The 17890-nt window shown below is 34.4% G+C and overlaps 1 protein-coding gene across 4 annotated transcripts in view; it reads left to right on the top strand.

Moving 5' to 3' along the window:
- The window catches only part of LOC106873822 (glycosaminoglycan xylosylkinase), a 419531-nt gene that overhangs the window by 379032 nt on the left and 22609 nt on the right, over positions 1-17890 (top strand). For all 4 annotated transcript variants that reach the window (XM_052970093.1, XM_052970079.1, XM_052970088.1 and 1 more), the window contains one exon: positions 13000-13168. In XM_052970093.1, the coding sequence (XP_052826053.1) occupies positions 13000-13168 (169 nt within the window). The remainder of the gene's footprint in view (positions 1-12999; positions 13169-17890) is intronic.

Below are 17890 nucleotides of genomic sequence, written 5' to 3'. Positions count from 1 at the left end.
ACAGTATCAAAATGTGATTGTTTCAGTTAGTAGAATAGTTTCATTTTTAAAGTGAAAGTATTTGACATGAGTGTTTTTGTTTCACTTTTGACACGTAATACTTAAATAGTGGAGGAGATATTATGTTGCCGTGGGCTCGAACTCTGCAAGACAGACAGACACACATTCTCATTTTTATATATATAGATGATATAAGATAATTTATAGAAATGATGGAATATCAAATGTCCATTCTGATTGAACTAGTACTTTTATGCATTAAACTATGCAATCTTCAGGTTCATGTAGTAGTACTGAAAATTATATTGTACAATTTACAACTGTAGTGAGATGGCTAAACTGTGTGCCTTAAATACATTCCTATAGGTTCCAGAATGTTAATTTTTGCAAACTGTATTCTGACTAATCAGTGTGTGGCTTCACTAAATTACTTAAGTTGATTGATGTTTGGTTTAGGTGTCATGGTTTGTTGAACATGCCAAGAGTCCTGTATTTTGACCCTGGCCAAAGCAGTGATTCTTGTCAGTGAAAACTCAAAGTTTGCTGATGTATTGGAGGAAGAATGCAGAACACAAAACTGAACCTTGAATCACAAAACCCGATAGAAAACCATTGATCCAAGAGAAGAAAGATGGATGGAGTCCATAGGCAAGCATTTACCAGATTTGTGTACTTAACACAGTTGAATGCCTTTTTGATACTGAGTGTAACAACACTGTTTTCATCAAATTTTGTGAAGACAAGGACCATCAGGTGATTGACATTGGAGAATAAGTCACCAATATATTTGGCTTTATGAAGGTCATACTGGTAGTCATTGAGGAAGACAGAGACAGAGAAATTCTAAAGAAATGAGCTTATCCATCTATTTGAGATTATTTAATGACCCTACAATATATTTTTATCTTTAGAACCATTCCCTTTTATTGTGATTATGTCTTTTTATCACATTTATTACTAAGCAAAAGAAACACATCTGTTTTTTTCTTCTCAGCTTTATAGTCAACTGACAGAGATGGCCAAAGCAGTAATTGTTTGGCTAGCCAAACAATTACTGCTTTGGCCAGGGTCAAAATGCAGGTCTCTTGACATGTTCAACAAACCGTGATGCCTAAACCAAACACCAATCGACTTAAGTAATTTAGTGAAGCCACACACTGATTGGTCAGAATACAGTTTGCAAAAATTGATATTCTGGAGCCTATAGGAATGTATTTAAGGCACACAGTTTAGCCATCTCTCTACAGTTGTAAATTGTAAAACATAACTGTCACCACTACTATATGGGCCTGAAGATTGCATAGTTTAATGTATGAAAGTACTAGTTCAGTCAGAATGGACATCTAATATTCTATCATTTAATTATATTATATCATCTTATTAAAAAATTGTAAATAAAACATGAAAATCAAAGTTAGAATTCCTTTGATTAATATATTCTTCTATATGCATGCCCATACGCACACAACAAGGTTCTTTCAGTTTCTGTTTACAAAATCCACTCGCAAGGCTTTGGTTGGCCTGAGGTTATAGTAGAAGACACTTGACCAAGGTGCTACACAGTAGGAGTAGACTCAAAACCATGTGGTTGAGAAGCAAACTTCTTACCATACAGCCATGCCTGTGCCAATTCAGAATTTCTTCCCTTTTCCTTAATAGTTTGGTTGCAGGAAGAAGAACGATGCCCATGACCATTTTCAGAGCTGCTGAGACTGGTGAGAAGAAGTAAGGAAGTTATTGTCAGACCTACTTCAAATATTTGCAAAAATATGAACTTTTACTAAATGTACATTAGGGTTAGGTAATGGTATTAAATTGTGTGACAATCTAAGTCTTCCACCTAAGAACAAGAAAGGTCCTTCAGGCAGGCTTCCACACAGTTTATATTTACCAGGTTTCACTAACAAGATCTTGGCTGACTTGAGGCTAAGGCAGAAGACTCTTGCCCAACATGTCATGAACTTGAAATCATATAGCTCTTAAGTACACTTCATTATCAAAAGGCCACCCTTGCACCCTTGTTAAACAATTCTAACAATAAGAGTATGTGATATTTTTGGGGGGGAGGGGGTCTTTCAGTAATTCCCTGTTGTTATTGGTTAGACAAATTATTCTTAATTGTAGCTTATTAGTGTTGTAAAAGGATGTTCAAAACTTGAAAACAAAATTAATAAATAAAATTTTGTTTCTCTCCAGCTGAACATTATTTCATTTTATTGGTCATTAACTTTTGTTGGCTGAGATGACAAGACATTAGATGTTTCTGCTAATGTAATTTTAATTATAGCTTTTAAATGGAACCATGAATTTTTAGACTTTAATACCTCTCCTTTATATTTGAAATAAAAAAATCAGTTGGCTATGAACAATGAAGTCTAAAAAAAAAGTTGGCAAAACATTTCCTGTATTTTTTATGATTATTATTATTATTGAATTTTGTATGTAAGCAGAGCAAGCATTTAGTTTTCACTTTTTGATTTTAAGTGGTACTCATGTGAATTTTTGTTTCCCCCAGTTTAGTGAGGGCTTTCTCATATGAATGCTGGTTAATAGAACTAGTTTAATGCCATTAATATATTTACCATTTTTGATGAAGTTGTTTTGTTAGAATCAGAACAAATATTTTTTTTTCTCAGATACACAAACTTTACAGCAATTTTTAGGATTGTGTCACATGAACAATGAATTAGCAGAACTATCAGAGTATTAGACAAAATGCCTTGTAATATTTTACTAGAATTGTTTGAGTTTACCTTTCATTAAATACCAGTTGATACAATTTGTTATGTAATCATGCCTAATTTTAATGTGAAAGCAGTTTAGAGTTAAAATCCATTTTACTGAGAGCATGTGAACAGCTACTACTCTATTGGTAATTTTCAAAAGGTTATCAGATAAATTTGTTCATTTATTTTCTACTTGGCTGTCCATCATGTGTGAAAAGAGGTCAAGTTTATTCTAATTCCAAGAACGATAAACAAAACTTTGTAGAGGAAGAATAGAGCTACAAAGAACCCATAAGACATTATGATAAAAATATTTTTCATGTTAGTTGAAATAACACTGGAAATGATTAAAATAATGACAAAAAAAAAGAAAAAACAAATGAAGTTATCTAACAACCCAATATTCAAAAAGATTGTTTTGTTACGTCTGTCACATCTTTTCTGAATTAAGTGTAGACTGGTACCTTTGAAAAAAAATTAATAACATGAGTCAGTGAAGGAACCTTTGTGTTTGCCTACTGTAAAGGCAGTCAATTTCCTTCAAATTACACTACTTTCATCATAAAGGAAAAGGAGGACAAAATGGATCATAATTTGTGGGTAAATTGGATTTAGGTCAGGAAGATTTGCACATCAGCTTTACTCTCCCATTTAGGCCTACCTTAAGTAAGAGTCAAGATAAAAACCAGACAACTCGAGACAGGCCTGATCTCCCCCATTGAATACACTAGAGGCAGTCTTCCCATAGTAAGGTAGCATGTGCTTTTATTGAGGATTTGATCCTCACCTGGGTTAATCTACTTGTCATGCTCTTGTTTCTTGAAGCCACATAAGTCAGAGTGGGGTACCAAGAAGTGAGCAATGAGAGAGGACTTGTTGCCTTTTGATCATGACAAACACATCCACCAAACATGCCATTATTCCCTAAACATCCTATCTACCTCTTACACATTAGTTCATGATATACAAAAAGATGAGATGACAGAAATAAACTTTAATCATAGGTTTGTTCAATCAATACTAGCCTGTGCTAAGCAACAACAGTAATCAACATCCATCTCTCCATCTTCACTGTTATTGATGTTGTTCTTGAACTAAGAGTGTAAATACAGTCTTGGTTGAGTGATTAAGAAGTTCACTTTGCAATCATGAGTTTTCAGGTTCGATCCTACTGATTGGCATCGTACATAAATGTCTTTACCATAATTATTGATCCAAGTCTTGTGAGTGAAAATGGGTAGATAGAAACAGTATGGAAGTCAATCAGAGGGATTATATATGTAATTCAAAAGTCCCATCTTGTCACGTACTGTGTTACACTGATTTGGTTTAGGAGCTCTGTTAAGGGTGCATGTGTCTTGGGAATACTACAAGTTAATTTAATGAGTCAGATGTCCACTTGACTAAGCAACCAAATTTTTGTTATCCAGACTAAATGAGGATCTTATCAGATTAAAGGCAATGGAAAGATAGAAACACTACAATACTAGACTAAATATATTTCTGTATTTATCAAAGTCAGCATACAGTGTTAGTCTGAAGCATATATTTGGTGATAAAGTAATTACTAATTTTTTACTGGCATCAATTTAATCATTCATACCCCACCCTAGTGTACCACCACACTCCCTGAAACTTTGCAGCTATAAAGCAATGAAAGAAATTATTATTATTATTGGAGTGAGTTCAATTCTACTATGATCAATTAAAGTACTAGTCTTTTAATGGGCTTGATTTAATTGATTGTACCCTCTCCCAAAATGTGTGACCTTTCTTGTTAGAAATCATTGTTAGATAAATGAGAGTTGGTGGTAAGAGAGGGTGGTGGGGAGTAATTACTTGTAGTATTAAGTTCTATCACACAATACTTTCTGAGTTCAAATCTCACTGGGTTTCATTTTTACTTATCATTCCACAGAGATTGATAAAGTAAATACTGTGTTGATGTATATTCAATACAATTGATTACTTTCATTACCTTCGTTACAAATTTCTGGCTTTGGCCCAATGTCAGAAAAGAAAAATCATTATTGTTAGTAAAGTAACTTTTACCAGCTATCAGAGAGGTAGGGATTATTGTAATTGTTGATATCTTCCATGTACAATAGAATAAAAACAAAAGAGAAATCAATGCATTAGTATTGTGCCACTGCAGCATATTGCAGGGAAAACCCTCAAAAGGAAACTTTTTTTTTATTTTACATCAATAAGAATGGTATTGGCTGTTTACAACCATATTTAACTATTAAATGGTGAAGTTTCTTAAACAGAATATAGAATCAGTATATAGTTGTATATGATCTATCAAAAGTTTTATCAAATGATTAACCTACATATTTTGAGGACCAGTAATTTTTATGGGGTTTTTTAAGTCACTTTCTACTGACTCTGTTTTTCAGTTTATTTTATGGCTGAGGTCATATTGGAGTATTGTCTGTCTGTTTCCTAGAGTTTTTAATGTGTAGTTATTTCAGGTTTAGAATTTAGGAGTAAAATTTTGTTGACAGAAGTTGTAGGGAAGCTTCTGTGTATGTGTGTATTTGCTCCTATATGTCTTTTCATTGACACTGTTTCAATGATATATCCCACAGTTCAGTGGTTTAATAGGTTTTAACAAGTGAAGACCAATCAAATAAAATAAATAATTCACTTGAAAAAGACAAAAGAGTTGGTAACAAAGGTAATTCTGCTTTGAACTCCATCTTAATAAGTCATGTTCAGGCTATGCCAGCATAGGTAAGAGATAATATAAATAACAATGACAGCTATTTATATCTTAGAATTAATACCTTTCAATGTAAAGTGATATATTCTTTTCACCAATCAAAGATACTGAACTTCTCTCTTTTGTGACTCAGATTGATTCTTATAATATATATCTAAAACTGACTGTTTATTTTTCTGAAAGTTATATTTATTCAATCGACTAGTTGATACTTGTTTAATTGAAAGCAAAGTAACCCTGCTCAGTTTCTATTATCAGTTTTAGCACTTTCACTTTTATGAATGCTGGCTTCTTTATTTTATCGTTATGCCACCAACTGTTGTATTAATGGCCTGCTTGAACTATCTATTTCTGTTATTCAAACTCTCCATTACTAAACCTGGAATGTTACTAAACACATGCTATACATTGCTATTTGATTTAATATATCGCTATTGTTAAAGCTGTCATATTCAGCGCTAGAGAAATTGCGATGCTAAGATTATTGCAAATAACTTACTTTGATTCTCCTTTCATTTTCTAACAAAGACTTATCTTCTGCATAGATTAATGAATACTTTAATTCCTAATAATATGTTAAATATTCCATTCCTTTATAGCAAAAGGGTGTTAGCAGCTTGTGGAGTGAAATTGATGACAAGATTATTATATTTTAACAAGTTATTTACAAATTTTCTAAATATATTGGCAATCTATTCTATTCATATTAAATAAACTGGAAGCAAATTCTAATAAGCATTGACTTTCTTGTAAATATTGTAGATTTTCCATATGATCTTTGTCATGTTTACATGAGAACCTTTACATTCAGAAATCCTAATCACCTGGCAGGTTAGAAATAGCCATGAAACTAATGATTGCCTGAAACATATGTAATCATTTGCAAATAAATAAATATTACGCACCAATATTAACATATCAAAGACATATTTACAGCATGCAGTATTCACAATATATAATATTCATTTCATTAGTTTCAGACCTTACTATAACTCTATCATTTTCACATCTCCCTTTAAAGTAAAGGCTGGCTAGGCTAAGTACTCCTATGGATTCTATTATTGCAGGTTTGATTCTCTTGTTCCATTTGTTATTTCACATCACTTGTACAAGTGCATCTCATACCTGGAGGTGCACCACTACTAAAATGGTCATTGTCACCACTTTTACCATCAACCTTGATAGTATCAAGTATTTTGAGATTAGGCCTGATTTGGTCTCCATAAGCTGAAGTTCTAATGATTGATAGCTGTATTGGTTCCAGCTAGCATCAAAGAATTTTCCATTTCTTATATTAAATCATTATTTTTTTTATATCACGTCTGCTGATTTGAGGAATAGGATATACTTAAGGAAACATGGTTCTGACATGTTACCAAAGCAGAAAAACAGGGGAATCATAAAATAACTAAACAATAATTAAGGTAAAACAATTCAAACTTTTCTCTTTGGTGAGTAAATGCCTTTAAGCCCATTTTAATTGCTAAACCATCCACTCTGTGAACCCATTTGATTGGAGATGATGTCTGTGTTTTGCAAGGAATGTAGTCAATTTTCTGTAGTCAGGGACAGAGACTATCAAGGGAACATTGACCAAGAAAGAGAATCTAGCCTGTTTTGTATTGAACTCTTCTAATCAGGTGTACAAATTTCTTCTAGCCATCCTGTAAGGGAATCTACAAGTACAAAAATCAATTCAATACTATTAATATGGGTATGATATATCTGTATAAAAATCATTAGTCCCTGAATGAAGCCTATTTTCAAAAAATCTTTATCTTTGCATATTTGGAACATTTATGCATGTAGTTCCCGAACATTGTATGAATAGCCTAATTGGCATGTTTCAAACATAGAGGGATTGCATGTAGTAATTCCATAGTGTCACAATGGATATCATTGGGAACACTTTTAATAATTATTTGCTTCATAAATCCTTGTTGGGTAACATTAAAGTCACTTTTGCAAAGGATACCATTTCTAGAGTTAATGTATGTTGAACAGGCTTATAGGATTTTCCAGACATTTTTTTCTTTTGGAAATGATTTTATCCAGTGGCCAATCATGCAGCATTACTGAAGCTAGTTGACCAAGACGTACTCATCAGTTCCTATCTAATGTATCTTCATCATCATCCAAACTGATGTTTTTCGGTTGCAATCTAAAATATAACTATAAAAATGCAGTGACTGAAGCATTTCCTTCAACATATGCAGTATCAAAATCAAATACCATGAGCTGAATGGCTCACTTCAGTATCCTTGAAGATGTAATTGTAAGACGTTCAGGACATGGGTTAAAGATGAATTCAAAAGGTTTATGACTGAGTTTAAGTAGGAATTTTCTACTTTGTAAAAATGATAGGCATGATTTGTCATCCACCCATTTTTCTAAAGAATCTCTCTCAATATTCAAATAATTTGATTTAGCAGAAATTACTCTGTTTGATAAATATAGCACTCGGTGGTTATCCTGCAATATAGTTAATTATAAAGAATGCTCACTAATATCAGTAGTCAATGTGTTGTCCTAGTTGGCATCAAATAACCACACAACAGGATACTCCATGAGTGCACTTTCTTAATTCTTGAATACCTTTTTCTGAACATTGAATTTGACACTTTTCTTGTGCAATTTCACAAAGGAGTTGACTGTTTTAGAATATTTTTACAAATATGGACCATAAACTTTCACCATTCTTAAAAATGATTCTAATTTAGGTGGCAAAAGCAATCAAGAATATGAAGACAAGGAAAGCCCCTGGCCCACTGAGATGCTAAAAGTATCTGGCAGAGTAAGATATAGTCTAGTCACCCATATAGATAATCAGGTTGTCCATGAGAGAGTCACACCTAACAATTGGTGTAGCAGCATTATAGTCAACTGTTACAAAGGAAAAGGTGACATCTTAGACAGGAATAATTGCAAAAGGTGACATCTTAGACAGGAATAATTGCAGAGGTATCAAATTGCTGGACCAGGTGATGAAAGTCTCTTGTTCATCATAGTCTTCCAGGCAATAACAAAGTAATTTAAGATGGGCTGCCTCTGGGAGCTCCTCTATGCTGATGACCTTGTTCTTATAGCTGAATCCTTACCAGAACTAGAGAAGAAATTTCAGACATAGAAGTAGAGTCTAGAATCAAAGGACTTTAAAGTTAATCTATCAAAAATCAGAGTCTTAGTAAGTAGGAGAGCAGACAAATCATAAATCCCTTTAGGTAGATAGTCCTGCTCAATCTGTAGAGAAGGTGTGGGTAGAAACTCCATAAGACGTACCTGGTGTAAGCTATGGACACATAAGAGGTGCAGGAATATCAGAGGAAAATTGACAGGAAAAACAGTTTCTGTGTGTGGAAGGTGCACAGGTTCAATTAACCCTACAAATGTACAGAAAATAGAATCCATCAAATTTTCTGTTGCCTAGGTGATCAAATCAATAGTGGGGGTGGATGCTCCAAGAGTGTAGCTGCTAGAATAAGAGTAGGCTGGGGAACGTTCAGAGAGCTTCTACCTCTTTGTTACCTGTTGGTAACAAAGGCTCTCAGAATGGAAGTAGATTGTATGATGTCTGTGTGCAAATAGTTATACTACATGGCAGTGAAACATGGGCTGTGACTGCTGAGAACATGCATAGGCTTGAAAGAAATGAAACTAGTATGTTTTGCTGGATGTGTAATGTCAGTGTGCATGCTCAACAGAGTGTAAGCATCTTGAGAGAAAAGTTGGGCAAAAGAGGCGTCAGATGTGGTGTGCAAGAGAGACGACTGCACTGATATGGTCATGTGATGCATATGGATGAGGACAGGTGTATGAAGAAGTGCCGAACTCTAATGGTGGAGGAAATCTGTAGAAGAAGTAGACCCAAGAAGACATAGGACAAGGTGGTAAAGCATGATCTTTTAACATTGGGTCTCGTGGAGGCAATGACAAGTGACCGAGATCTTTGCCATGCTTGAAAAAGCTCATCAAGCCAAGTGAAATCATAGTCATGACTGATGCTAGTGTCATGTAATTGGTACCCATGCTGGTGGCACGTAAAAAGTACCATTTGAACATTGAGCCTCATGGAGGCAGTGACAGGTGACTGAGACCTTTGGTAATATACTGCACTTGAGAAGACCTGTCAAGCCAAGTGAGATCACAGCCATGGTCAAGTAACTGGCACTTGTGCCAGTGGCACATTAAAGCATCCACTACACTCTTGGAGTGGTTGGTGTTAGGAAGAACATTCAGGTGTAGAAACCATGCCATATTAGATTGGAACCTGGTGTGGCTTCCCAGCTTAGCAGTTTTCAATCAAACTGTCCAACTCATGCCAGCATGGAAAACAGACATTAAATGATGATGATGATGATGTGCAAAATGTTAGTCTTGAGAAACACTTTCCTTCAAAACAAAAATGTCCCCAAATAATATCTAGTTACTGTTAAAGGTACAGTTGTCTGAATTTATAGTCATACCCGCATCTCTCAGTTGATCCAATATAATTAACTTTGGTCTTCAGTTTCAATTTCTCCTTGGTAGTTGCCTTCAGCATTTCTCATCCTGATAATTATTTTGTTTCTTTATATCATCCCCCAAGGTCTTTTCTATTACATGTTGAAAAATGGCTCTTGCTGTTTTTATCCCATAATACATTCTTGTCAACTTCTACAAACCAGTTGGGTATTGGTATTTCTTTAAAGATCATCACCTATTGGAATTTGATAGTAAGCACCTTACCAATCAAATTTTGCAAATAATTTAATTCCTGCTAATGAGTGAAATTTTCATTATTTATATATTGCAATTAAAGACTACTGAAAAATCACCACAGAAATATTAATCTCCATTTAGTATTTGTACAACTACAATAGAGGATATCTACTAGCTACTACCTGGTAGAATATGCTTTAGTAAGCCTTGCTCAATCATTTTCCATAATTCAGTAACTACTAATGGAGAAATATCTTTGCTTTCAATTTAGCGTAAGCCTTATAATTCTTTAGCAGAGTGGTGTCTGCAAGGGACAATGGATTTGAATTACCATTATATGTTTAATATTTAATGCATCAGTTCCAATGTGACTATGACTTTTATCGCAGACTGTCACCATTATTGGCATAATTTCTCACTGATCTGTCTCTAGAGTGCTTTAAAACAAGAAAACAAAATCAAAAACAAGATCTCAATCGTTGGTCTATCAGACAGATGGCTTTTGTGAAGTTTGTATTGACCAATAAATGTCTAAAATTCTTACTTCAATGTGTTTTTTTCTGTTATCCTGTAATGTAAATAAATTTGTTGCAATATTACAGCTTTTTTATCTAACATGTTTGTTATTTTGTTGTTTTTTTTTAATTTATAAACAGATCAAAAATGGTTCTTTTTGTATCATAGTTTGCATTTCCTTCTCAGTCAACATTTCCCTTTAATGCAAATTTATAACCATATATTTAACATAAAGAAAATTTCTTCATTGTGGTTAAGTGATAAGCATCAGCAACTCTTGGCTCTACTTCACATGAAATCTCAACTCTTAAAATTCAGTGTAATCTCTAGTTGTAAGTTCACACATGATTCAAATTACATACTTCCCATGTGTAGCGGTTTCAGTACTCTTGGTTTGAGGACATAGAGAGTACAGGTCTTCATTGAATTTCTTTTGTATTAATTCCTCTTCGGTTCTTTAGTCTCCTTGACTATGTTTATGAAACTCACAATATCTGTGACCAATCACAAATAGAGAAATATTTATAAAGGGCTTCAAAGAATCCTGATGTTGAAGCACAAATCTAGTTCATTTCACACTGGTCAACTTCTTTGTATGCCTCACATTATTCATTATTATCATTCATACTTTGCTGAAACACTTGCCCTCTAGTTGTTTTGGACAAATCATTAGCAACATTTTCAGTAAGCTTTTCATCAAAATAAATCCGATATCTCCTTTGCACCACTATATTCACAAATAGTTGTCTGTTTGTTTGCCTCTCTGTCTGTCTGTCTGTCTCTCTCTCCTTCTCTCTCTCTCTCTCTCTCCCCCTCTCCTTCTCTCTCTCTCTCTCTCTCCCTCTCCTTCTCTCTCTCTCTCTCTCTCTCTCCTTCTCTCTCTCTCTCTCTCTCTCTACCTACCCATCATGATACATAGTTTATCCAAACATTATTGAGATCACCCTATTGGTTTGTCTTGGCGCTTCTTATATTTTACTACTCAGCTTAACATAACAAACTGACATTTGCAATAGGGCTGTATATCTCTTGCTTTTGTTGCTTACACCAGTAATTTTTCCAACATTTTTTTGAACCAGCACTGTTTTCAGCTCTCTCATTGAATTATTTACCTAAGTAAGTAATAACAATTGTATTTTAAATGTTAAATGTCAGGGATATGTCTGGGAAATATTAAGCACCACTTATCATAGCTTGTATATGACACTCTAGCATATCTTGATCTTGATTCCATGTTTAAATAATTAGTATGTTCAAATATTAACATTTCAGTACTTTTACTACCAATAATTTCTGTAATAAAGCATGATAGAACTTGCTGAATGATATGTCAAGAAATGTAATATGTTATACATCCAGGACCATAACACAGTGACTGCATTAGTAAGGTTTGAATTCATGAACATTCATTCAGTTATCCAGTATCTTAACATCATAGCCATTATACTTAATAAATATTGAATATTACTCAAACACTAAGTTTAAAATATAAAAATATGAGCATGATAAATGGATCCGGGTATAACTGAACAGTTTATGATGCAGTAGTGATTACCAGTCTTTCCGATCTTTTACTTGTTTTAGACATTGAACTGCAAACATGCTGGGGCACCACCTGGAAGGGCTTTAGTTGAATGAGTTGAATCAAGTTCCTATTTTTTTAAAGCCTGTTACTTATTTTATTGGTTTCTTATGCCAAACTGCTAAGCCACAGAGATGTACACAAACCAACACTGGTTTCAAGCAGTGGTGGGGTCAAACACAAAGAAATACACACACACACACACACACACACACACATGCCCGTGAACATAAATATATATTTCCTTCTTTCTTTTTCTTCTTTAGGATCTGTTCCCCATGCTGGCATGGGTAAGATAGTTTGACTGGACTGCTAAGTTGAAAAGCTGCACCAGACTCCAGTCTGTTTTAGCTTGGTTTCTACTGTTGGGTGCCCTTCCTAATGCCAACCACTCCACACAGTGTACTGGATGTTTTTTATGTGTCACTGGCATGGGACGTGTCATGTATGTATGTATGTACATATGTATGTATGTATGTACATACGTACATATGTATGTATGTATGTATGTACATATGTATGTACATACAGTGGGCTTTTTTCTGTTTCCATCCAACAAATCCACACACAAGGCTTTGGTAGCTCGGGGCTATATTAGAAGACATTTGTCTTAGGTGTCATGCAGTAGGACTGAATCCAGAATTATGTGATTGGGAAGCAAACTTTTTACGACACAGCCATACCCATGTCTAGTATACTATATTAATGTACAAGACAGTAAGCATTTATTTACTGATCTTTTTCTTTTCCAGATAACAACACTTGCTTTTATGGAAAATGTTACTACTGCAAAGGGAAAGAAAGTGGTGTGTGTGCCCAGAAGACCACCCTCGAAGGTACCATTGTTCTTTGGATCTCTCATAAAATGCAACTTTACAGACATCCATGGGGCAGAACATACATTGACAACAAACTAGCTAAGTAAGTTTATACAATTCATTTTCATTGCAGTTTGTTTTCTATGTCACCGTTGTCATCATCATCATTATCATTTTAACATCCAGTTTTCCATGCTTGCATGGGTTAGATGGAATTTGTTTAGGTAGATTTTCTCTGGGTGGACGCAGTTTTTGTCATCACTCCTCACCTGTTTCCCAGCAGCAAGGTAATAATATTTCCCCATGGCTGAATAAGTTTCCACCAAAGATTGGAAATGAATGACACCACTTGTATGACTGTGACATTCATTTACAGCTATCAGGTGGTGTCAAAACAAAGAAACACACACATGCACACACACACGCACACACACAACACACACACTTGGAGACACATTCATGTACATGCCATTTATACATTCATAAACATATGCATGCACACACATACTCAGTGGGCTTCTTTCAGTTTCCTTTTCACAAGGCTTTGCTTGGTTGAAACTATAGCAGAAGACACTTGCCCAGGGTGTCATGCAATGAGACTGAACTTGAAACCACAAGTTTGGGATTTCATATTTATTTATTTTTGTTTATTTTATATTGTAGTTGATGAACAGCAGGAATATAGGTTCGGGGTTTCCAGTAGGCCACTAACTGTTTTCATTTCTGACAGCATGAGTGGTAAAGAAGTGTCTGTTATTCATTTCAGAACAACTATCACAAGAGATTTCATTTGTAAAGCAATACTTCTTCACATTTCTTGTTTACATATGTATTCTTTGCTCATGTACTTTAGCGAAAGATACATACACTTGCATGCACACACACGCACATACACACACACACACACACACACACACACACTGTTTGTTGTTATTCCACCCTAGGAAGGTCAGTCCTAATGAATGAAAGGTGTTCTGGCCATGACTATCCCATTTGTTATTTAGATAAAGTTTATAGCTAAGACTTCATTATCCAATGTGTCTTTATTCAACAGATTAAGTGACTACAAAGAGGCTCCTTTGTTTATTGATCTAATATTGTTCTATCAGAAATTAAGCAAGTCTAAATAGATACAGAGACACAGATAGACAGACAGACTTTGCACATCTATATCTTGCTTGCATTCCTTCTATGTTATTTATGACTTTCAGTCAATAAATAATCAGATTTAAGCATGGTTAGCCATAGGCAGGTAGTGAGATGCAGTTGTAAATGCAGTGCTGTTGATGAGCAACTAACACATCATATATTGAAACAAAATTTTCAGCATCTGAATACTTCAGTATAGATTATTAAATCAATGTTGCTTCCTTTATCTATGACAATGATTAACTTGTGGAATTGATGAAGCACATAACAGGCTAGAAAACAATGACTGTTCAATGCCAAAACAGCTCCATGGTAGCATAGTGTGAATTTAAACAAAATAACAATTATCTTTTAGCAGTTACTTGAGATTGCATACGACCACTTTGGGAATGGAAACACTGCTACAGGGGAGATAACATACATTGTAGCATGTGAATATTCAAAGAAAAGGACTGGTTAAAGTAGAGAATTCATGCAAAAGGATCTCAGAAACACATACACACATATGAAATTGTAGAGTTAGGTTTTACTTGAAATGTTAAGATATTTATAATGTGTGAGGAAAAGAAATATTGATTTCAAATTTTGGCACAAGGCCAGTAATTTTGGGCTAGTGGGTAAGTTGATTACATTGAGCCCAGTGTTCAACTGGTAGTTATTTTATCGACCCTGAAAAAATGAAAGGCAAAGTTGACCTCAGCAGAGTTTGAACTCAGAACATAAAGTCAGATGAAATACTGCTAAGCATTTTACCTGGCATGCTAGCAATTCTGCCGGCTTGCCACCTTAAGAAAAAGAAATATTAATTATGCATGCCTTCTTCTTTGCTTTTTGACTTATACTTCAAACTTACAAATCTGTCTCAATTTAACTTAATGGAGAAGAGATTGTCTCGCCAATGACAGCTGACCACTAGGGATACCCCACATATTTAATCTTTCTCACACTTTTAGAAAGTCCCAAGTTTCAAACCCTTGTTGAAGATAATTCATTTCACTCCATATTCCTAATGTCCCTTATAAAAGCACTAATGTTACATGCATTCTAATCTTCATCTTTTATAGATTTCTTTACCTATACTCCTTATGTTAGCTCTACCATGACTCACCTGTCAGAGCCTTACTAAATACTCTAACTTAACCTTAGACAGATTACTGAAACTCCTTCCCAGAATTATTTCTCCATCTCAAATGCACCCTGCCTCCAAACACTGCCATAAACTGTATCTAATTCTCAGATTTTGAGTAAATACTTTGCCCAACTCATGCCTCTGTCTCCTTGTGATTCACATTTCTCTGCCCATTAATAAACCTGAAACAATTCAAACTGAACATTAACCACACTGCATTGGCTCAACAATACTTCTTTATTGCTATTGCTTGTCTCCTCAAAATGTACAAAATACTGAAAACAATAACGATCAGTAGTGCTATCAGAATGAAACTGGTTGTCAGCCAGACATATTGTCTACCTCATGTTACACCATGATCTTTATCTAAACACTTGTTTCATTTCCAATAAAATAATATTAGATCAATTAACAGTGAAGAAGCCTGTATGCCAGAAAAGGCAGTTTGATTCTCCCTCATTCACACCTTACCATCTTCAAAAGAGACTCTTTGAATTATCTAACTTTTAGATATACACTATGTGTTAGGTATACACTAATAGATGAGATGGTAATGATAAGACTACCTTTGATCAATTTTTCTAGGTTAAACAACAATATTGCAGCAGGGTTTTAACTCATAAGTTTGTGAATTCACATCTTAAGTTCACAGCTTCTGGGTATTAGTTTAACCCATTAGCATTTAAGTTAGTCATGTCCAACCCAAATATTCTACCTGTTTTGTGTTCAAACCATCAGATCCGGCCTCTCACACCTATCCTTTCATATCATTCTCAAAATAAGCAGTCACATCGTTGAAATTTCAAAGTTACAAGATAATGCATGATAAATTCAAAACAATGTGAATAAATAAGCGTTACATTTGACAAAATAATCTGAATGCTAAAGGGTTAAAGCTAAAGTGAACAACATTCAGATTCTCTTGCTGCTTGTGTCAGATAAATAACTGCAAAAATTCACACATTTTTCATCATGTTTTCTTGTCAACTTCGTTAGCATTAGTAATGAGTATGAAAGTCATTTGCTATTCTGGTCACAAATATTTGTTTGCTATTGAAAATACATTCAATGGTAACAAAATATATTGTGAGATATAATATCCTCTTGGACTGGATATATTAAATCTTTCAGATTAATCTATATTGAGATAAAATAAAATCTATTGCAGTATTAATTTACTTATGTATGCAGATGTATAATGAAACAGTATAAGTACATCTCTATACTGGAGTGGCTAGATATGAGTGGAAAAGGAAAATATAACATTTACACATTGGTATTTTCCTTTTGATAAATATTAATACAGTTACATCTGCAGTACAATGCCAATGGTAAGCATCCTGAAAAGTAGTTGTATAAAATAGTGTTCTTGATATCATAAATGGTTTCCTTTCTGTGAGGAAAATATATACAGAATCCAATATGGAAACCTCTCTGTAATCTCATGAATTGTTAGAAATAGCAGCCAAATTTTTCTCAAAACATACCTGTCTTAAATGAAGGATATAATAGATAATGTAGTCTAGGATATAGTATTCAAAATTAAAAAATGAAATAATAGTCATGGCTTAAATGCCTTTGGTATTAGGTTTCAGGGACCAGGACCCAACTTGGGACTAAAAAATAAGAACAACAAATACATGGAGGAATTCTGAAAGGGTTTATTTCTGATGAGTAACATTTGGATTGAATGTTTAGAGAGTCAAATTTGGAGTATTATGAACAGTGGATATACCAGGAAGCAGAGTCAAGACAGAATTAAGTGGGGTTGGGTAGACATGGAAGTCATGTGGCTACTACAGAGGAACATGAAGTGGTGTTGTGGAAATAATTGGAGGAAAAGCAGGAGTGAGAGAGAGATTATAACATATGTATTTGTTAGCTGGTTGTAGTGGGTTGGTGAGTGTATCTTTACCTATCAGGCTGATGACTTTTAGGTGTGTGATACAATCTCAGATGTTTGTGTAGCAACAGCACCATTTCATATGTATGAGTTCTGCTTGACTGCAGTGCATGCATAAGATATATAATGAATTCAAATGACAAATCATATTTTAGCATAACTAGGAAGAAGGTACATACAACTTGCTAGCTGCCTTGGGTCCTCATCTCCTGAAAGAATTGTAGGGGCATTGTCGTGACATACTGCACATCTTGGGTTGTTTTAGACCTGAAAGAGCCTATTCCTCTGCAGGCCCAGCTACTGTCAATTTTTTTACAGAATATGAGACTAACTGACAAAGAGAAAGAACAAAAAGGAGACAGAGAAAACTACTTTGAAAAGCAAATGATACGAAAGAATAAGTTGGATTTGAACACTGAGCACTCAATGCCACAATGAGTGTCACAAGGCAGTCTGTCAAACACTAACAACTTGGTTAACTCACCACCTTCAACTATAGGATTTTGATTTTTAAAATTACATGCTGCATCTTAAGTACAAGGAGTTGCCCTTAGTCTGAAGAACATTCAAATGTTGGTTACATTTAGCTTTTACAACAACCATAATAACATCAACAGAAAGAGACAAAAAAAGACACACACACA

Source organism: Octopus bimaculoides, chromosome 1, assembly GCF_001194135.2.
Source record: "Octopus bimaculoides isolate UCB-OBI-ISO-001 chromosome 1, ASM119413v2, whole genome shotgun sequence".
NCBI classification, from domain to species: Eukaryota; Metazoa; Mollusca; class Cephalopoda; order Octopoda; family Octopodidae; genus Octopus; species Octopus bimaculoides.
Note: the sequence above shows the minus strand (reverse complement) of the source record. Positions and strands in the feature narration are given on the sequence as shown.